Genomic DNA, 22,697 nt, shown 5'->3' on the forward strand with positions numbered 1-22,697 from the left:
TGGAGGTGATCTGATCCTTGGCTAGTCTCTCAAAGCACTTCATGATGACAGAAGTGAGTGCTACGGGGTGGTATTCATTTAGTTTAGTTATCTTTGCCTTCTTGGGTACAGGAACAATGGTAGCCATCTTGAAGCATGTGGGGACAACAGACTGAGATAGGGAGTGATTGAATATGTCCGTAAACACACCAGCCAGCTGGTCTGTGCATGCTTTGAGGACGCAGCTAGGGATGCCATCTGGGCCAGCAGCCTTGCGAAGGTTAACACAATTAAATGTTTTACTCACGTCAGCCACGGAGAAGGGGGGGGCAGTCCTTGTTATCGGGCCACAACGTGGCACTGTATTATCCTCAAAGTGGGCAAAGAAGGTGTTTAATTTGTCTGGAAGCATAATGTCGGTGTCTGTGATGTGGCTGGATTTATTTTTGTAGTCCATGATTTCTTGTAGACCCTGTCACATACGTCTCGTGTCTGAGCCGTTGAATTGCGACTCCACCTTGTCCCTGTACTGGCATTTTGCTTGTTTGATTGCCTTGCAGAGGGAATAGCTACACTGTTAATATTCAGACATATTCCCAGACCTCTTTCCATGGTTAAATGCGGTGGATTGCGTTTCAGTTTTGCGCAAATTTCGCCATCCATCCACGATTTCTGGTTAGGATGGGTTTTGATTGTCACAGTGGGTACCACATCTCCAATGCACTTCTTTATAAACACACTCACTGAGTCAGCGTATAGGTCGATGTTGTTCTCTGAGGCTGACCTGAACATATTCCAGTCCGCGTGATCAAAACAATCTTGAAACGTTGCTTCCGATTGGTCGGACCAGCATTGAATGGTTCTCGTCACTGGTACATCCTGTTTGAGTTTCTGCCTATAAGGCAGAAGGAGCAAGATGGTGTCGTGTTCAGATTTGCCGAAGGGAGAGAGGGGGAGGGCTTTGTATGCAACGCGGAAGTTAGAGTAGCAGTGGTCGAGGGTATTGCTCATGCGCGTAGCGCAATCAATATGCTGGAAGAATTTAGGTAGACTTGTTCTCAAATTTGCATTGTTAAAATCCCCAGCTACAATAAATGCAGCCTCAGGATGTATGGTTTCCAGTTTGCATATAGTCCAGTGAAGTTCCTTGATGGCCGTCTTAGTGTCTGCTTGAGGGGGAATGTACACAGCTGTGATTTTAACTGATGAGAATTCTCTTGGTAGGTATAATAGCCAGCACTTGATAGTAAGGAATTCTAGATCGGGTGAGCTGAAGGACTTGAGTTCCTGTATGTTGCTATGATTACACCATGAGTCGTTAATCATAAAGCATACACCCCTGCCTTCCTTTTCCCAGAGAGGTGTTTATCTCTGTCGGCACGATGCATGGAGAAGCCTGGTGGCTGAACTGATTCCAACAACATATTTTTTTACATTTTTTCATTTTAGTCATTTAGCAGATGCTCTTATCCAAAGCGACTTACAGTAGTGAATGCATACATTTCATTTCATGCATTTTTTTTTGTAGTGGCCCCCCGTGGGAATCAAACCCACAACCCTGGTGTTGCACACACCATGCTGGCATTGCAAACACGATGCTCTACCAACTGAGCCACAGGGAAGGTATATCCTGAGAGAGCCATGTTTCTGTGAAACAGAGAATGTTACAATCTCTGATGTCTCTCTGGAAGGCAACCCTCGAATTTCGTCTACCTTGTTGTCAAGAGACTGGACATTGGCTAGTAGTATACTCTGGAGCGGTGTGCGATGTGCACGTCTACAGAGTTTGGCCAGGTGGCCGTCTGTCCCTTCTGCGAAGTTGATGTTTTGGATCGCCTACTGGAACTAGCTCCATTGTCCTGGATGGTGGACCGAACAGAGGATCCGCTTCGGGAAAGTCGTATTCCTGGTCGTAATGTTGGCAAGTTGACGTTGCTCTTATATCCAATAGTTCTTCCCGGCTGTATGTAATAAGACTTGCGATTTCCTGGGGTAACAATGTAAGAAATAATACATTAAAAACAAAATACTGCATAGTTTCCTAAGAACTCGAAGCGAGGCGACCATCTCTGTCGGCGCCATGCGGTAAGCACTATTTATAACTGTGACGTGTGTGTCAGCCTGTCAGTTGTTGTCTGTCCTCGTGCGGTTGTTATTTATATGTGCCTTCAAAATAAATGTCCCATAAGTGGTGGGAGTTAAATCATTACACAAAGGTGAGTATTCAATGGGATTTTAATTTGAATAACAAATACGATTAAAAAACGTTACTATCGCAAATTCTTTATGTGATCTGAGCATGATTCCGTGGGCCGTATTGAATCAGGTCGCGGGCCACATACGCCCCCCCGGGCCAGCCTTTGCCCAGGCCTGGTCTACACCATGGTCCTACTCTAGAGTGTGCTGTTGAGACTACTGTACTGTAGACTTTCATTGCAAAATCAGTTTGTTTTAATTGGGTACAGTATTTGGTGACGTGACTATATTTAGTATAGTTTTATCTGAAAGGGATAACTTTTTAATGTTTCTGTAATGGAAATTATATGATTAAAGGTTTGACTAAATGATTTCACTCAGAAACCTTATAACCTGTTGAAATGTATTCAAAATAAGGCTATAATAATGGGCTAAAAACTATATCGCAATACTGTGTGTGAGTGTGACACTGGTCACTTCAAAATGAGCAGGGCAGAGTTGATAAGACGACATTGGGAAAGGAACAGGAGAAGAGGCCTCCTTAAGTTAGGGAGAGAAACAACGGCCTGGGAACATTTGGGCTGGCAAAAGATAAGGAGACAGGTGGTCTGGGTACTGTGGAAAAATACAGCCGCCTAAAGCTGGGTGGAGTTCTCTACTGGTGTGTGTGTGTGTGTGTGTGTGTGTGTGTGTGTGTGTGTGTGTGTGTGTGTGTGTGTGTGTGTGTGTGTGTGTGTGTGTGTGTGTGTGTGTGTGTGTGTGTGTGTGTGTGTGTGTGTGTGTGTGTGTGTGTGTTAATATAAAAGGCTTTGTACTTTGTAAGGATTTTCAGAGCTCTCATAAATAAACGTTTTGACCCTTGTAGGCTGGCTATCCGTCTGCTTCATTCAACCAGAATCTTACACACTCTGGTGGGGTAGACTGAGTAGTTTAATTGAAGTTCGGTTTAAGAACATTGATAACTTAATTCCCGTAACAGTTTCATAATTTTTGATGTTGAAATTCACTGAGTTGGATGGTCCTCCCCTACCTCCTCTGAGGATCCTCCACTGTTACACAACATCAGTAGTCATTGGAGTTGGTGTTGACAGACATGACTGTGGGAAACTTCCGAAGCTCATACAAGGCTTGAAAAGTAGAGTGCTCTACTCACGGTGGTGCACAGTCATAAATCAAGATGCAGACCACATATTAAGGGAAGGGAAAGGGGGATACTAGTCAGTTGCACAACTGGATGCATTCAACTGAAATGTGTCTTTCGCCTTCAACCAATATAGTGATTTATGCATTCCGATGAATTGCTGTTATCTTAACTGTGCCCTGGCTCCTTGTTTGTGTGACCATGTCAATGCGGACTAACAGACTGACTGCACCTTTCTGATTTAGCATTGCTTGTAAAAGCCATACTATCACTAGATTGTGGTCTAGAGAATATTGCTATAGAATGTCTTCTTCACTTCATGACATATTTGTTCAGGCAAAGGGGTTCTGTTTGTTTCTACATTGTGTGTCTGGAAGAACCCGTTATGGAATGCCAATGGACAGGGGTTGAGTTTCGGGTGAATCTGGTGATTGACAGCGGCTCTATGTTGCACTGCTGTGCTCTGCTCCGTGTGACAGCCACAAACAACCAGATAATAAGTTATGAATTATAAAAGGTTGAGGCTAAAATGAAGCGGTATACCTTAGTTAACACACAAACAAGCATGCTCGATTTAATTAAAGAATCAAACTAAAATCAAACTAAACCCGAACACTTCATGCCACTAGCTGAATGTCAGTGTAAAGTACATTCTAGTAAGTGGAATAATAACCTCTCTAGGACGAATTCGTCCCACCTACGTAACAGCCAGTTGAATCCTGTGGCGCGATTTTCAAATACCTTTGAAATGCTATTACTTCAATTTCTCAAACATATGACTATTTTACAGCTATTTAAAGACAAGACTCTCGTTAATCTAACCACACTGTCCGATTTCAAAAAGGCTTTACAACGAAAGCAAAACATTAGATTATGTCAGCAGAGTACCCAGCCAGAAATAATCAGACACCCATTTTTCAAGCTAGCATATAATGTCACAACAACACAGAAGACAGCTAAATGCAGCACTAACCTTTGATGATCTTCATCAGATGACACACCTGGGACATTATGTTATACAATACATGCATGTTTTGTTCAATCAAATTCATATTTATATCAAAAAACAGCTTTTTACATTAGCATGTGACGTTCAGAACTAGCATACCCCCCGCAAACTTCCGGCGAATTTACTAACAATTTACTAAATTACTCACGATAAACGTTCACGAAAAGCATAACAATTATTTTAACAATTCTAGATACATTACTCCTCTATGCACTCGATATGTCCGATTTTAAAATAGCTTTTCGGTGAAAGCACATTTTGCAATATTCTAAGTAGATAGCCCGGCATCACAGGGCTAGCTATTTACACACCCACCAAGTTTAGCCTTCACCAAAGTCAGATTTACTATTAGAAAAGTTTGATTACCTTTCCTGTTCTTCGTCAGAATGCACTCCCAGGACTTCTACTTCAATAACAAATGTAGGTTTGGTCCAAAATAATCCATAGTTATGTTATGTTCGTGCGTTCTAGACACTATCCCAATGGTAAATAACGGTGACGCGCACGGCGCATTTCGTGACAAAAGATTTCTAAATATTTCATTACCGTACTTCGAAGCATGTCAACCGCTGTTTAAAATCAATTTTTATGCCATTTTTCTCGTAAAAAAGCGATAATATTCCGACCGGGAATCTGCAATTAGGTAAACAGCCGAAAGAAAATATATCACTGGGTCGACTCGGGCACGAGCCTAAGCCCTTTGTCCTCTGATCGGCCAATTGGCAAAGGCGATTCTGTGTTTCAGCCTGAGGCTGCCTCGTCATCGTTCAGGTTTTTCCCGGGCTCTGAGAGCCTATTGGAGCCGTAGAAAGTGTCACGTTACAGCTAAGATCCTGACTCTTCAATAAACAGAAGCAAGAACAACAACACCTTGTCAGACAGGCCACTTCCTGCATGAAATCTTCTCAGGTTCTTGCCTGCCATATGAGTTCTACTATACTCACAGACACCATTCAAACAGTTTTAGAAACTTTAGGGTGTTTTCTATCCAAAGCCAATAATTATATGCATATTCTAGTTACTGGGCAGGAGTAGTAACCAGATTAAATCGGGTATGTTTTTTATCCGGCCGTGTAAATACTGCCCCCTACCCCCAACAGGATAATAAAGGTATTCTGCTTTCAGTTAGAGTTTATATTGTTTTTAAGATTAAGATTAGATAACTTTATTGGTTAATTGCACACAAGGTCCAAACCGAAATTTGACTTCCGCTTTTTACCCAACCTACAAATCCATACAGATTTTTTGGAGAGGTGTGGGGTGCTGCCACACTGGATGGCCGGGGAGATTTTGTTGTGGTGGATTAAGTGCCTTGCTCAAGGGCACAACAGCAGGCAATGGCATATAAGATTTGATACCAGTAACCCTCCGGTTGCCAGCTCACTTCCTGACTGATTTTTCCAGTCTGCCCCAGGATTCAATCTTGCAACCCAGTTGCTGGCTCACCTGCCACCCTTTATGGGTGATTGCACAGTAGGCACAACCTGATATCCAAACTGGGAGGTGGATGTACACCATTGTTCTATTTAACCCTTATTCTACCAGGTAAATTGACTGAGAAGAGAACACATTGTTATTTATAGCAACAACCTGGGAATAGTTGCAGCTGTGAGGGGATGAAAGAGTCGATTGGAAAGCTGGGGATGATTACATTCTGGGGTCCCCATGTTGAGGGTCAGCGTGGTGGAGGTTATGTTGCCTACCCTCACCACCTTAGGTTGGCACTTCAGGAAATCCAGGATCCAGATGCAGAGAGAGTTGTTCAGTCCCAGGTTCCCAAGCTTGGTGACGAGCTTGGAAGGGACAATATTGTTGAACGTTGCGCTGTAGTCAATGAAAAGCATTCTCACATAGGTATTCCTCTTTTCTTGGTGGGTGAGAGCAGTGTGGAGTGCAATTGAGATTGTGTCGTCTATGGATCTGTTGGGGCGGTATGCAAATTGGAGTGGGTCTAGGGTGTGTGGAATGATGGTGTTGATGTGTGCCAAAACCAGCCTTTCAAAACACTTCATGATTACAGATGTGAGTGCTACAAGGTGGTAGTTATTGTGGCAGGTAATCTTAGAGTTCTTGGGCACAGGAATTATGGTGGTCAACCTGAGACATGTGGGCATTAGGGACTGAGACAAGGAAAGGTTGTAAATGACTGTTCTGCCCAAGCTCTGAAAACGTGCCCTGGAATACAAAGTGTTTACTTGATTAGCGAGATCACCCAGTCCTCTGAATTGGCGGGTGCCCTCATGCACGGCTCAGTGTTTTGTTGAAGCATGCATTAAATGCATTGAGTTCTTCTGGTAGAGAGGCATCATTGGGAAGATCATGGCTGGGCCTTCCTTTGTAATCCGTAATGGATTATAGCCCCTGCCACATGTGGCGTGCGTCGGAGTCTGTGTAATAGGATTCCAGCTTGTTCCTATATTGTCCTTTTGCTTGTTTGATGGATGTCTGGAGATCGTAGCAGGATTTCTTGTACTTGTTTGTGTCCTCAGCCATAGCCTCTGGGTTGGCTGTGATATCTCTGTGTGCGCTAAACCTATGCTTTAGCTTTGCGCCAAACTCTATGTTAATCCAGGGCTTTTGATTGGGGAAGCAGCGTCTGTCGCTGATGTATTTCCTAATGAAGCCGCTGACGGAGGTGGTTAGCTTTTTGATCATATCGGCTGAGTAACATAACATATTCCAGTCAGTGCTAGCAAAGCAGTCTTGTAGCTTAGCCTCGGATTTGGAGGACCATTTCTCTATGGAGTGTGTTACGGATACAGGTATCCTGTGTATGTATCCTGTGTGTGTGTGTATTTCTTTTTTTCTCCTTCTCCCCTCCTCACAGGTGGCAATCATTATTCCCCAATCAGTCACCAATCAGTCTCCAATCTGAAGAGACACCTCCTCCTGTTTCCATTAACCAATCACATCCCCTTTCTCTTGGTTTAAAAACCCCGTCAGTTGTTTTCTCAAGAGCTCAATCTCTCTGTTATTCTCTCTCTCCCTCTCTCTTTGTAAGCTAGACCTCTGTTGTTTTTCCCCATACATGTCACTTTGTCCATTATATGTGAGTATTGTTTTGTTATGGTGTTTGACTGTTTGTTTGATGGTGGGAAAAGGGGGTAACAAGTCAAGTCGCCCACGGGCATACATTACCCGTAGGAATACTTTGTCTAAGAACACTAGTTAGAACTGGGCGGACCACCCACTGTATGTTGTTGGTTAGTGAGCAAGCCGTTGTTGAAGTAGGTAGACTAGCTTAGTTTTTTTTTGTTGATATTTGTTTCTTTCCTTGGGTCCAGCTCAGACCCTTTTCCCGCCCCCCATTACCGTGTGTTTAAGCAATAAACTATTAGAGTTTGACGGTAGATTTAAGTTGTCTGTGGTTTTTGTTCTCACTGTTCCTTTTCACTATTATAATTTGCATGAGTTATGTTACGGGTCTCGTTTCCATCCACCCTAGACTGCAGGGCCAAAGGGATTTGTAACAGAGCACGTCACGGGTACTTCCTGCTTGATCTTGTAGACAGGAAGTAGGAGTATCAAGTCATGATCTGATTTGACGAAGGGCCTTGTATGTTTGCTTGTGGATAGAGTAACAGTGGTCAAGGACTTTATCGCTCCTACTGGAGGAGACGTGTTAATAGAAAGAACCAACCCAGATACAGGTTTCTGTGATTTATATTAGTTATTAATAAGTCATTAAAAACAACATACAGACAGAACATTTTGAGGTTGCAAAGGCTAATGGTGAAGACAAGGAAGTGTATAAAAGAAAAGGGTTATTATGGACAACATGAACCTCTTCCCCTCCCACCTCCCACAATCCCAGATCCCCAGCCAGCACCCAGATGCCGGTTTATGAGAGTTTGTAAAAGCCTGCAGGGCTTATCATGAGAGTACATTGCACACTGCCATGTCATAGCACCTATTATTCTATATAGTTGAGTTACATGTATGCATGACACAAACCAGGAGAGTTTTGGAGATGTTTCAGTGATAGAAATGTTTGACTAATGCGAACTTCAACTTTGTGACCAGAGGCAAAATCCACTCCAATTTTACACCTCTGTGTTTGAGAGTTAAAAAAAAAAAATATTTCACCTTTATTTAACCAGGTAGGCCAGTTGAGAACAAGTTCTCATTTACAACTGTGACCTGGCCAAGATAAAGCAGTGCGACAAAAACAACGCAGAGTTATACATAAACAAACGTACAGTCAATAACACAATAGAAAAATATATGTACAGTGTGTGCAAATGTTAAAGAGTAGGGAGGTAAGGCAATAAACAGGCCATAGAGGCGAAATAATTACAATTTAGCATTAACACTGGAGTGATAGATGTGCAGATGATGATGTGCAAGTAGAGATACTGGGTGCAAAAGAGCAAGAGGATAAGTAACAATATGTGGATGAGATAGTTGGGTGTGCTATTTCCAGATTGGCTGTATACAGGTACAGTGATTGTTAAGCAGCTCTGACAGCTGATGCTTAAAACTTCTTACATCTAGTGGTTCCGCTAGCGGAACGCCTCGCCAATATCCAATGGAAGAGCGTGGCGCGAAATACAAAAACCTCAAATTCAATAATTTTTCAAACATATGACTATTTTACACCATTTTAAAGATAAGACTCTCGTTAATCTAACCACATTGTCCGATTTTCAAAAAGGCTTTACAGCGAAAGCAAAACATTAGATTATGTTAGGAGAGTACATAGCCAAAAGTAATCACACACCCATTTTTCAAGCAAGCATATATGTCACAAAAACCCAAAACGCAGCTAAATGAAGCACTAACCTTTGATCTTCATCAGATGACACTCCTAGGACATTATGTTATACAATACATGCATGTTTTGTTCAATCAAGGTCATATTTATATCAAAAAACAGCTTTTTACATTGGCGTGTGATGTTCAGAAAATGTATTCCCACCAAAAACTTCCGGTGAATTTACTAAATGACTCATCATAAACGTTGACAAAATACATAACAATTATTTTACGAATTATAGATACAGAACTCCTTTATGCAATCGCTATGTCAGATTTTAAAATAGCTTTTCGGCGAAAGCACATTTTGCAATATTCTGAGTACATAGCTCAGCAATGACGGTGAGCTATTCAGACACCCGCCAAGTTCGAGGCATGCTAAACTCAGAATTAGTATTAGAAAAATTGTATTACCTTTGCTGATCTTCGTCAGAATGCACTCCCAGGACTGCTACTTCCACAAGAAATGTTTTTGTTCCAAATTATCCATAGTTATGTCCAAATACCTCAGTTTTGTTCGTGCGTTCAGGTCACTATCCAAAGGGTAACGCGCGAGCGCAATTCGAGACAAAAAAATTCAAAATGTTCCATTACCGTACTTGGAAGCATGTCAAACGCTGTTTAAAATACATTTTTATGGTATTTTTCTCGTAAAATAGCGATAATATTCCAACCGGACAATAGTGGTTGCGTGAACGCGCATATCCAATCTCTTTGTCACCAGGCAGACCTCTGAGAAACTGAGCTACTATACTCTGCCCAGAGACAGGAGACGCCTAAATCCGCTTTCTGAAGGCTTTAGTGAGCCAATGGAAGCCTTAGAAAGTGCTACGTAACCCCACAGATACTGTAGTTTCGATAGAGAATCAAAAGAAGAACTACAAATTCTCATACAGGCCACTTCCTGCTTGGAATTTTCTCAGGTTTTTGCCTGCTATATGAGTTCTGTTATACTCACAGACACCATTCAAACAGTTTTAGAAACTTCAGAGTGTTTTCTATCCAAATCTACTAATAATATGCAAATATTTGACTCTGGGCCCGAGAAGTAGGCCGTTTAATTTGGGTACGTTTTTCATCCGGCCGTGAAAATACTGCCCCCATAGCGAAGAGGTTAAAGTTAGAGGGAGATATAAGATTCCAGCTTCAGTGATTTTTGCAATTTGTTCCAGTCATTGGCAGCAGAGAACTGGAAGGAAAGGCGGACAAAGTAAGTGTTGGCTTTGGGGATGACCAGTGAAATATACCTGCTGGAGCGCGTGCTACGGGTGTGTGTTGCTATGGTGACCAGTGAGCTGAGATAACGTGGGGCTTTACCTAGCAAGGACTTATAGATGCCCTGGAGCCAGTGGGTTTTGCGACGAATATGTAGTGAGGGCCAGCCAACGAGAGCATACAGGTTGCAGTGGTGGGTAGTATATGGGGCTTTGGTGACAAAACGGATGGCACTGTGATAGACTACATCCAGTTTGCTGAGTAGCGTGTTGGAGGCTGTTTTGTAAATGACATCGCCAAAGTCAAGGATCGTAGGATGGTTAGTTTTACGAGGGTATGTTTGGCAGCGTGAGTGAAGGAGGCTTTGTTGCGAATTAGGAAGCCGGTTCTAGATTTTATTTTGGATTGGAGATGTTTGATGTGAGTCTGGAAGGAGAGTTTACAGTCTAACCAGACACCTAGGTATTTGTAGTTGTCCACATATTCTAAGTCAGAACCGTCCAGAGTAGTGATGCTAGTGGGGCGGGAGGGTGCGGGCAGCAATCGGTTGAAGAGCATCCACTTAGTTTTACTAGCATTTAAAAGCAGTTGGAGGCCACGGAAGGAGTGTTGTATGGCGTTGAAGCTTGTTTGGAGGTATGTTAGCACAGTGTCCAAAGAAGGGCCAGATGTATACAGAATGATGTCGTCTGCGTAGAGGTGGATCAGAGAATCACCAGCAGCAAGAGCGACATCGTGGATACATACAGAGAAAATAATCGGCCCGAGAGTAAAGTGGTTACGAACGAAAGTGGGGAATGGATAAGAGTGGGATATGGCTGTGCCATTTACTGTAGACTAGATTTTTTTCAGAATTATTATCATACCCAAAAATAGATGTCATGCTAGACTAAGTAGAATTGCAGGAACTAAGATTTCTGGTCCTAGTCTGCCCCTGCTTGCACTTTTAATGCATTCTCAATTGCAATTCAGCTCATTTGGTTGTGCTATTAGACGAAGCACAGTGACAACACATTGAGTTGTACAAATACACAACATTTCTGTCATTGTTTTCCATTTGAACTTTGTGCTAAATGGTTGAAAGGGCAGATATAACACATTTAGATGACAACTAAACAAAAATCAGACAATGTTTTTCCATTGTTTTTGGATGGTTGAAAGCATAGTGATAACACATTGGGAATTCAACAAACTTTTGTTTGTCTTTTTGCATGGGTGAATATAGGTTAAAATCTCATTGAGCAACATCTCAACCAAATATCATCCAATTGTCCATGTTGAACTTACGTGGTGTGCCCAGTCGGATGTCACTGCAACTTACACGTCAATAATATGTCAGCTATGGTGACAGTTTACCTACAAAGGTTAAATGTTACTTTTTGTTGCAAATTCCATGTTGACTGAAAGGCAATAGCTATATATTGTGCAACATCTCTGTCACACCAATGTCACAATAATCCATTCTACTGCAAATCATTAACATGAGATGCTGCAATGTTCTTTGGCTTTAACCACATACAAAATATGGGACTCAAATGGCAACATCTGGAGCATGATTAAAAAAATCTGCAAGAAATGCAGTGGTGATATGGAAATATGCAGATGCCAAGTTCCTTGCCAAGGAAAAATGACTTGTCAGACCTGCAAACTCCTACAGTGGATAGAAAATGCATAAAGTTGAGTGAAACTTAATATAATGGTACCTGCGTCTATGAATAAAATCACAAACACTATGAAGCAACAATGGACTGTTAAGGACAACTTAAGAAAAAGGACAAGCGGTGGTGACCGGTTGCATCACCGCCTAGTATGGCAACTGATCGGGATCAGACGGTAAGGTGCTACAGAGGGTAATGCGTACAGCCCAGCTGCCAAGCTTCTTGACATCCAGGACCTAGATTATTACTTTCTGTTTTTCACTTTAGTTTATTTAGCACATTATTATTTTCTTAACTCTTAACTCTGATTCTTGAACTGCATTGTTGGTTAAGGGCTTGGAAGTAAGAATTTCACGGTAAGGTCTACACCTGTTGTATTCGGTGCGTGTGACAAATAAAATTTGTGAGATATCACTGCCATGAGTGCCGGCAGTGTGTAGGGAGGTGCAGGAGGATCTGGGCATCTCTAGCTCCTCGTTCGGTTCCAGCGGCGGAGGAGGTGGTGGTGGCGGTTATGGTTTCGGCATGGGAGGGGGTGGTGGCGGTTATGGTTTCGGCATGGGAGGTGGTGGTGGCGGCGGTGGAGCCGACCTCCATGTGTCGGCCAACGAGAAGGCCACAATGCAGAACCTGAACGACCGCCTGTCCAACTACTTGGAGAGGGTGCGCTCTCTGGAGGCGGCCAACGCCGAGCTGGAGCTGAAGATCCGTCAGTTCATGGAGAGCAAGACGTCCCCCGGTGCTCGTGACTACTCTCGCTTTTACGCTACTATCGCCGCCCTGCAGGACAAGGTACGTGACATGTGTCCTTGATAGCAAGAGCACTAAATAAGGATGTCACAGCATGTCAAAACATGGTAATGTCTGCAGAGTGACAATGTTATGCTTTGTTAGAAAGTACAGGTACATGGTGTACACATGTTGTCAGATTGTTTTTCCAACAAGTTACTAATAGTGACATGAATATTGGACAATGCAAAATTATATACATTTGTTATAATTGCTTCAACCAAGATGTTGCACCAAAGAGATGCAAAGACAGTATGCATATTTGCAGCTGAAGCATTAAAAATAAAGCAGAAAATTGAAGCCAATCCTTCCTCTCTCTTAAGAGCTCCTTGGCGATTGCGAAAGGTGCAATTTGTTTCTTTGTGTCATGCTTTACAATGTTCACAAAGAAAACAGATTCCCTGTAATGGTTCAATGAGCTATAATTTACAGAGCAACTGAAACTCAGAACTCAATGATTACAGTGTGGTATCACAGTTGTGCGTACTGCATTAGGGTGAAAGTCCATGCACGCCCCATCCTGAAATGTTTTCCATGCTCTACCTCTTAGGTCCTGGCTGCCACTCGTGTGAACGGAGGTATCTACAGTTGAAGTCGGAAGTTTACATACACTTAGGTTGCAGTCATTAAAACTAGTTTTCAACCACTCCACACATTTCTTGTTAACAAACTATAGTTTTGGCAAATCGGTTAGGACATCTACTTTGTGCATGACACAAGTAATTTTTCCAACAATTGTTTACAGACAGGTTATTTCACTTATAATTCACTGCATCACAATTCCAGAGGGTCAGAAGTTTACATACAATAAGTTGACTGTGCCTTTAAACAACTTGGAAAATTCCAGAAAATATGTCATGGCTTTAGAAGCTTCTGATAGGCTAATTGACATCATTTGAGTCAATTGGAGGTGTACCTGTGGATGTATTTCAAGGCCTACCTTCAAACTCAGTGCCTCTTTGCTTGACATCATGGGAAAATCAAAAGAAATCAGCCAAGACCTCAGAAAAACAATTCTATACCTCCCCAAGTCTGGTTCATCCTTGGGAGCAATTTTCAAATACCTGAAGGTACCACGTTCATCTGTACAAACAATAGTACGCAAGTATAAACACCATGGGACCACGCAGCCGTCATACCGCTCAGGAAGGAGACGCGTTCTGTCTCCTAGAGATCAACGTACTTTGGTGTGATAAGTGCATATCAATCCCAGAACAACAGCAATGGACCTTGTGAAGATGCTGGAGGTAAGAGGTACAAAAGTATCTATATCCACAGTAAAACGAGTCCTATAACCTGAAAGGCCGCTCAGCAAGGACGAAGCCACTGCTCCAAAACCGCCATAAAAAAGCCAGACTATGGTTTGCAACTGCACATGGGGACAAAGATTGTACTTTTTGGAGAAATGTCCTCTGGTCTGATGAAAGAAAAATAGAACTGTTAGGCCATAATGACTATCGTTACGTTTGGAGGGAAAAGGGGGAGGCTTGCAAGCTGAAGAACACCATCCCAACCGTGAAGCACGGGGGTGGCAGCATCATCTTGTGTGGGTGCTTTGCTGCAGGAGGGACTGGTGCCCTTCACAAAATAGATGGCATCATGAAGAAGGACAATTATGTGGATATATTGAAGCAACATCTCAAGACATCAGTCAGGAAGTTAAAGCTTGGTCGCAAATGGGTCTTCCAAATGGACAATGACCCCAAGCATACATAAGGACAAAAAAGTAAAGGTATTGGAGTGGCCATCACAAAGCCCTGACCTCAATCCTATAGAAAATTCGGACCCACTGGGAATGTGGTGAAAGAAATAAAAGCTGAAATAAATTATTCTCTCAACTATTATTCTGACATTTCACATTCTTAAAATTAAGTGGTGATCCTAACTGACCTAAGACAGGGAATTGTTACTAGGATTAAATGTCAGGAATTGTGAAAAACTGAGTTTAAATGTATTTGGCTAAGGTGTATGTAAACTTTCGACTTCAACTGTATCTCATTATTGACAATGCAAAGCTCGCTGCAGATGACTTCAGAACCAAGTATATCCAACACCATCCACATATACAGAACACTGCTGGTGCATTCCATAAACCAAATGGAATAAGCATAAATCTGTAAACATTCTCATACTCCTTTTTTAAATTGAATTTAGTGTCTGTAAAAAAGGAAATCAAATGAAATTACCCTCCACCTACACTATAATCACACCCGCCCAACAGACATATCAGAAGCCTGGTGTTACTTTCTGTTTTCCCAAAAATGTATGGAATACAGAGGGGGTGTGGTATATGGCCAATATATCACGGCTAAGGGCTGTTCTTAGGCACAACGCTCCGTGGAGTTCCTGGATCCAGAGAATGATGAAAGAGGGCTGGATACAGACCTTGGCCGTTGTATATTGCCGTTATTGCTTTAATAAATTGGTTACCAACGTAATTAGAGCAGTAAAAAGAAATCCTTTGTCATTGCTTTGTAGGCCATCACAGTGAATAAGAATTTGTTCTTAACTGACTTGCCTAGTTAAATAAAGGTTAAATAAAATAAATAAATACCCGTTGTATACAGTCTGATATACCATGGCCGTCAGCCAATCAGTATTCAGGGCTCAAACCACCCAGTTTATAATAGAATCTATAAACCCCCTGCTATTCTCACAGAGGAACACATCCAGGCAGTTCTTTGACCTAAGCTCTCCATCTCTCAGGTATGGGAGCGAGCTGGCCATGCATCAGTTGGCGGTGGAGGTGGACATCCCCGGGCTGAAGAGGATGCTGGACGAGATGACCATGACCAGATCTAACCTGGAGATGCAGATCGAGGGGCTGAAGGAGGAGGTCATCTATCTCATGAAGAACCATGAGTGTTTTCTATCCAATGCTACCAATTATATGCATATCCTGGCTTCTGGGCCTGAGTAACAGGCAGTTTACTTTGGGCACGTCTGTCAGGTGGCATCTAAGATTTGATACCAGTAAACCTCCGGTTGCCAGTAACCTCCGGTTACTTCTCGCCGGACCCGGGATTCAAACGTGCAACCCGTTTGCTGGCTCGCCTCTCTAACCACTAGGCTACCTGCCACCCTTAGGCACATCCTGCAATCCAAACTGAGAGGTGGGTGTACACCATTGGTTTATTGAACTCTTATTCTACCAGGTGATTTGACTGAGAAGAGAACACATTCAAATCAAATCGAATTTTATTTGTCACATACACATGGGTAGCAGATGTTAATGTGAGTGTAGCGAAATGCTTGTGCTTCTAGTTCCGACCGTGCAGTAATATCTAACAAGTAATCTAACAATTTCACAACAACTACCTTTTACAAACAAGTGTAAAGGAATGAATAAGAATATGTACATAAAAATATATGGATGAGCGATGGCCGAACGGCATAGGCAGCATGCATTAGATGGTATAGAATACAGTATATACATATGAGATGAGTAATGTAGGGTATGTAAACATTATATAAAGTGGCATTGTTTAAAGTGGCTAGTGATGCATTTATTACATCCAATTTTTAATTATTAAAGTGGCTAGAGATTTGAGTCAGTATGTTGGCAGCAGCCACTCAATGTTAGTGATGGCTGTTTAACAGTCTGATGGCCTTGAGATAGAAGCTGTTTTTCAGTCTCTCGGACCCCGCTTTGATGCACCTGTACTGACCTCGCCTTGTGGATGATAGCGGGGTGAACAGGCAGTGGCTCGGGAGGTTGTTGTCCTCTGATCTTTTTGGTCTTCCTGTGACATCGGGTGGTGTAGGTGTCCTGGAGGACAGGTAGTTTGCCCCCAGTGATGCGTTGTGCAGGCCTTACGGTTGTGGGCGGAGCAATTGCCGTACCAGGCGGTGATACAGCCCGACAGGATGCTCTCAATTGTGCATCTGTAAATGTTTGAGTGTTTTTGGTGACAAGCCGAATTTCTTCAGCCTGCTGAGGTTGAAGAGGCGCTGCTGCGCCTTCTTCACCATGCTGTCTGTGTGGGTGGACCATTTCAGTTTGTCTGTGATGTGTACGCTGAGGAACTTCAAACTTTCCACCTTCTCCACTACTGTCCCGTCGATGTGGATGGGGGGCTGCTCCCTCTGCTGTTTCCTGAAGTCCACAATCATCTCCTGTGTTTTGTTGACATTGGGTGTGAGGTTGTTTTCCTGACACCACACTCCGAGGGCCCTCACCTCCTCCCTGTAGGCTGTCTCGTCGTTGTTGGTAATCAAGCCTACCACTGTAGTGTCGTCTGCAAACTTGATGATTGAGTTGGAGGCGTGCATGGCCACGTATTCATGGGTGAACAGAGAGTACAGGAGAGGGCTGAGAATGTACCATTGTGGGGCCCCAGTTTTGAGGATCAGCGGGGTGGAGATGTTGTTTCCTACCCTCACCACCTGGGGGCGGCCCGTCAGGAAGTCCAGGACCCAGTTGCACAGGGCTGGTCGAGACCCAGGGTCTCGAGCTTAATGACGAGTTTGGAGGGTACGACTGTGTTAAATGCTGTGCTGTAGTCGATGAACAGCATTCTTACATAGGTATTCCTCTTGTCCAGATGGGTTAGGGCAGTGTGATTGCGATTGCGTCGTCTGTGGACCTGTTGGGGTGCTAAGAAAATTGGAGTGGGTCTAGGGTGTCAGGTAGGGTGGAGGTGATATGGTCCTTGACTAGTCTCTCAAAGCACTTCATGATGACGGAAGTGAGTGCTACGGGGCGATAGACATTTAGCTCAGTTACATTAACTTTCTTGGGAACAGGAACAATGGTGGCCCTCTTGAATGCATGTGGGAACAGGAGACTGGGATAAGGATTGATTGAATATGTCCATAAACACACCAGCCAGCTGGTCTGCGCATGCTCTGAGGACGCGGCTAGGGATGCCGTCTGGGCCGACAGCCTTGCGAGGGTTAACACGTTTAAATGTTTTAGTCATGTTGGCTGCTGTGAAGGAGAGCCCGCAGGTTTTGGTAACGGGCTCTGTCGGTGGCATTGTATTGTCCTCAAAGCGAGCAAAAAAGTTGTTTCGTTTGTCTGGGAGCAAGACATCGTGGTCCGCGTCGGGGCTGGTTTTGTTTATGTAGTCCGTGACTGACTGTAGACCCTGCGATATACCTCTCGTGTCTGAGCCGTTGAATTGCGACTCTACTTTGTCTCTATACTGACGCTTAGCTTGTTTGATTGCCTTGTGGAGGGAATAGCTACACTGTTTGTATTCGGTCATGTTTTCGGTCGCCTTGCCCTGATTAACCTCTTACATCTAGACGTTCCGCTAGTGGAACACCGCTCCAATATCCAATGATAGGGCGTGGCGCGAAATACAAACTCCTCGAAAATCCAAAAACTTCAATTTTTCAAACACATGACTATTTTACAGCATTTTAAAGACAAGACTCTCCTTTATCTAACCACACTGTCCGATTTCAAAAAGGCTTTACACCCATTTTTCATGCTAGCATATAATGTCACAAAAAACAAAACCACAGCTAAATGCAGCACTAACCTTTGATGATCTTCATCAGATGACACTCCTAGGACATTATGTTATACAATACATGCATGTTTTGTTCAATCAAGTTCATATTTATATCAAAAAACAGCTTTTTACATTAGCATGTGACGTTCAGAACTAGCATTCCCAGCGAACACTTCCGGTGGATTTACAAAATTACTCACGATAAACGTTCACAAAAAACATAACAATTATTTTAAGAATTATAGATACAGAACTTCTTTATGCAATCGCGGTGTCCGATTTTAAAATAGCTTTTCGGTGAAAGCACATTTTGCAATATTCTGAGTAGATAGCCCGGCCATCACAGGCTAGCTATTTTGACACCCACCAAGTTTGGTACTCACCAAACTCAGATTTACTATAAGAAAAATTGGATTACCTTTGCTGTTCGTCGTGTGGGAGAAAGGTAGACGTGCTGAAGGAAGGAAAAATAGAAATACATTAGCAATCGAAAGAGGAGACTGGCAGCTGGCCCGGAGTGGAGATAACAGGTGGCCATACATCCCCAAGTAGGAACCACGCAACGGCCAGGCAAGCTGAATGTATGGCCATGACTAAATATATGCCAAGCGTAAGCATGCAATGCATGCATTATTTTCATATCCATATGAGGAGAGTTTAGCCACCATTATGTTAGAGCTAAAAGTAGATGTGGGCGTTATCCTCAGATATGGGCGTTATCCATTGGGTTGAAAGATAATGGTGGCAGAACGCATAGGGAGTTTTACTTCATTTACATAAAGGGTGGACCTATGTATTGTATGTGCATAAAAGCAGAGCCGGGGCCTAAGGAAGGCAGTTGTTCCGCGGACCGGCTCGGCTTTACTACTCTGTATTAAAGTCTATATTGAATTTACAAGTTCTTGTAAGAAGTGTTATTCTTAAATAAAGCCAAGTTAGCTAGAATAAAATAAGATAAAATACCGAACCGCGATATAAAGTTATAGCATTCACGAATCGGATAGCATAGCGCAGTAGAAACACTAGTAAAGAATAAAATACCATAGAGCTGCTGGATCCCTAAGGGGCCGCAGCTTAGGGAAAAAGGATCAGATTACGATAACTAGGAGAGACAGAGAGGGTCTGGAAAAACCCTGAGAAATAGGAACCAGGACTAAGACAGACGGAATAAAATAGGAACGAAGCAATAAGAAGCAATCGGATAAAATAGCGAGCAAATAAATATAAATAGAAAAGAATAGACATTATAAGGAATAAAATAAAAAAAAAGAAGAAAAAAAAGGATTTAATAAAGTAAAGCTGAGGTATAGATAAAAAAAGGATTTAATAAAGTAAAGCTGAGGTATAGATAACCCTCAAAATGAATAGGACGCCGGTAGAGACCTTGGGGGCCAGACACCCCTTAAGTAAAGATGAAATAAAGAAAACGTCTGAAAAATGGGAAAAACGCACCAGGGAATTGAACACTAAGTGGCCTGCAGTGGGGACATTGGCTGTCTCTGTGTGTGAGGAAATGGAGATTTTAATAAAGAACTATAAACCAAACGACAAAAGACAGAAAAGAAAGGACAAACGGGAAAGAGAAAATGAAATACTATAAATGTTTAAAGAAGAAGGAATGGGCCTATTACGAAGCATGAAAACGGCAAGAGACATGCTGAAGAAAAATTACAAGGTAAATGAGGAAAAGGGGGATTGGGAGAACAAACCCCCACCTTACTCCCATGGACAGTTTCCCATGATAACTGGAAACATGGAAATAAGAGTAACGGTAGAAGTGACGGAGGAGGAGGAGGGGGCCTGCACACCCGGAGCAGTATGCGCACCCTCTCACTCAACAGGAAGAGGCCCGACAAAAACAAAGAGGCACACAAGAATTGAAGAAGGTTTCAATTGCTATGGTGGATTGATGAAAACCCTAAAAGCAATGGAAACAGAAATAGGGAAAAAGGAAACATTGAAACAACACACAAAAGAAGGAAGAAAAGAAAAGGACCAGAAGAAAAAGCAACCAAGGAAGCCCATAAAAAGACCAGAGGAATCCCAAATAGGGGACAGTCTTGGTGAAGAATCTGAAGAAGAGGAAAAAAGTGGTAGACTTGGTATAAATCAACTAGAAAGAAAAAGTAAACTATTAACACAACAGATACAAGAGGAGTATGAACGAGTACAGGAAGAATATGTAAAAGAGCAAGAAAGACAAGATGAGGCGATAGCTCGTAACCTACAGGAGAGCCTGAGACATGAGTCCACAGAAACAGATCGCAGAGTACTCAGAGAAGGGGCAAAGAAGAAAGCAGGACACTATAGTCTAGTTCCGAATAAACAATGTCCAATCCTGATTAAAGGAAATCAAGGACACTACATACCATGGGCTACGCAGGACCTGGAAGGGTTGGTTGCCCGGTTGCCGGACCTCCATGAGGGAGCTGGAAAGTGGATCAGAACCTTTGAAGAATTTACAATGGGGAAATTGCTGGCGGTGGGCGACATAAGGGCATTGTTGGCAAGGGTAACGAGCGTGCAGAGAATGGGAGAAATCATGCAGGAGGGAGGAATCAACGGCACAGAGTGGGAGGTATCAAGGGATGGACTGATGTTTGACAGGTATAGGCCTGCCGTCTGGAGGGCCCTAAGGGCAGCATACCCAACAAAAGTGGACCCCAAGGCACTAAGGGGAGAGGCCATTGGAGCTACAGAAAACCCGGCTGCATACCTGCATGGACAATTGAAAAGATGGAGAATGGAAACAGTGCAGGACCCGGAGGAAAATTAACTAATGACAACAATGTTCCGGACCTCAGTGGTGGAAGCCATGCCCCAGCCGGTGAGGAACCGACTGAAACAAGCTGAACAAGGAAAGGAAATCCAGAGAAGGTTGGCCCAGTTGCAGCTGGAAGAACTGACCAAGGGAAAGAAGAAAATCCAGGCCTCGGTAACCACTCCTGTGCCCGAGATAGGAACAATGGCTGCTGTTTCCCCAGGAGGGCCGTAACTGTTAACCCCCGGCCGGACCCAAGTGCCTGCCCCATTGCCAGTAGCAAATGTGTATGCACAGCCCCCGAATTGGAACGGTGGGAATAGACAACAGAAAAACATACAGGTGGATCAAAGGAGAGGGCCCAGGACCCCGCGTGGGCCGCCTGGTGTGTGTTGGGGTTGCTACCAACCAGGACACACCAGACGTGAATGTCCCGCAAACCCGTGGCAGGATCGGACTGGGGATAACACCTACAATAGGCATCCACCAACAAACAACAGCTCCGGTGGCTGGCGGCCACCTGCTAGTGGAAAACAGAATGGCTGGGACCCTACTGGTGGATGGCAGGGCAACCAAAACCCACCCCGGGCCCTGTGAACCCATGGTCGGGACCTAATCAGACATACTAGGGATGCCCAGAGAATCCTAAAGGGGAGGGTCAGTTCCCAACCACGAGAGCTGACCAAGAACCTATGCTGCAGGTTCAAATAGAAAATGAAGGCATACCCATGATGATAGATACTGGAGCCACTTACACATGTGTGAGTTCAAATTATGCCTCTCATCTCCCCATGTCTGGTAAATATGCCAAAACAATAGGATTCTCGGGGAACACGCAGCTGATTCCAATGACCGCTCCAGTTCGTCTTACCGCTGATGGCAAGTCAGCCACAATTCCAATACTGGTATCAGATCAAACACCGGTTAATCTTTTAGGAAGAGATGCCCTATGCAAAATGGGTATACAAATTAAATGTTCCCCCGACGGGGTGATAATAGAAAAAATATGACTACAATTGCCAGTGGTAAGCACAGGAGTCATGGCCAACGTATATTGGATAGGAGGAATTGAGACGGATGTAGACAGAACAGCGAGGAGATGGGGTAAATATTGGTTTTGCTTATTAATAATGCACATGATCTAGATCATTGTGCAAGGGGGGAAGTGGTAAGACAAATCAGAAAACAAGGTTTTTGGTCTCCTTATCTACAGGCAACAGTAGATGACGTCCTGTCAAAATGTGAAATATGCGCGAAAAACAACATACGTAAAGGCATAACCACGCCCATAGGTCACATACCGGTCCCAGAAGGTCCATTCCGACACATTGTAATGGACTACGTAGATATGATAAAACCTGCATACGGTAAAAGATACATGTTAGTCATCATAGACAGGTTTAGCAGGTGGATAGAAGCAGTACCGTCAGCTGATCAAGGAGCAAGCACCGTGATAAAATTCTTATCAAAAGAAGTAATACCTAGGTTTGGTATTCCATCAGAAATCAGCTCAGACAATGGCGTAGTGTTTATACAAAAAGTGGTAAAAATCATAATACAGAAGCTAAGGATGAAACAAAGACTAGGATGTGTGTATCATCCCCAATCGCAAGGAATCGTAGAGAGAGCCAACGGCTCGCTGAAAAGCAAAATAATAAAGATTTGCCTATCCACAGGGCTTAACTGGGTAGATGCTTTGTCGCTTGCACTAATGAGCAGTCGCATGGAAACT

At 43.2% G+C, this 22,697-nt stretch overlaps 1 protein-coding gene across 1 annotated transcript; it reads left to right on the forward strand.

The window, feature by feature from the left end:
* The first annotated feature begins 11,799 nt into the window (after positions 1-11,799).
* LOC115178699 (keratin, type I cytoskeletal 50 kDa-like) lies at positions 11,800-15,831 on the forward strand. Its single transcript, XM_029739974.1, has 2 exons — positions 11,800-12,128; positions 15,449-15,831. Exons 1-2 carry the CDS (start codon positions 11,992-11,994, stop codon positions 15,660-15,662), a joined length of 351 nt encoding a protein of 116 aa, XP_029595834.1. The 5' UTR covers positions 11,800-11,991; the 3' UTR covers positions 15,663-15,831.
* Positions 15,832-22,697: the final 6,866 nt, after the last annotated feature.

The sequence above is a fragment of the Salmo trutta genome, chromosome 38 (genome assembly GCF_901001165.1).
Source record: "Salmo trutta chromosome 38, fSalTru1.1, whole genome shotgun sequence".
Classification (NCBI taxonomy): Eukaryota; Metazoa; Chordata; class Actinopteri; order Salmoniformes; family Salmonidae; genus Salmo; species Salmo trutta.

What these genes read in the sequence shown, in the direction of transcription:
- LOC115178699 (XM_029739974.1), top strand. Translation starts at nt 11,992, where the DNA reads ATGGTACCTGCGTCTATGAATAAAATCACAAACACTATGAAGCAACAA. An exon ending in CAACTGATCGGGATCAGACG is followed by an intron (nt 12,129 to 15,448) that starts GTAAGGTGCTAC and finishes TCCATCTCTCAG; the next exon opens with GTATGGGAGCGAGCTGGCCA.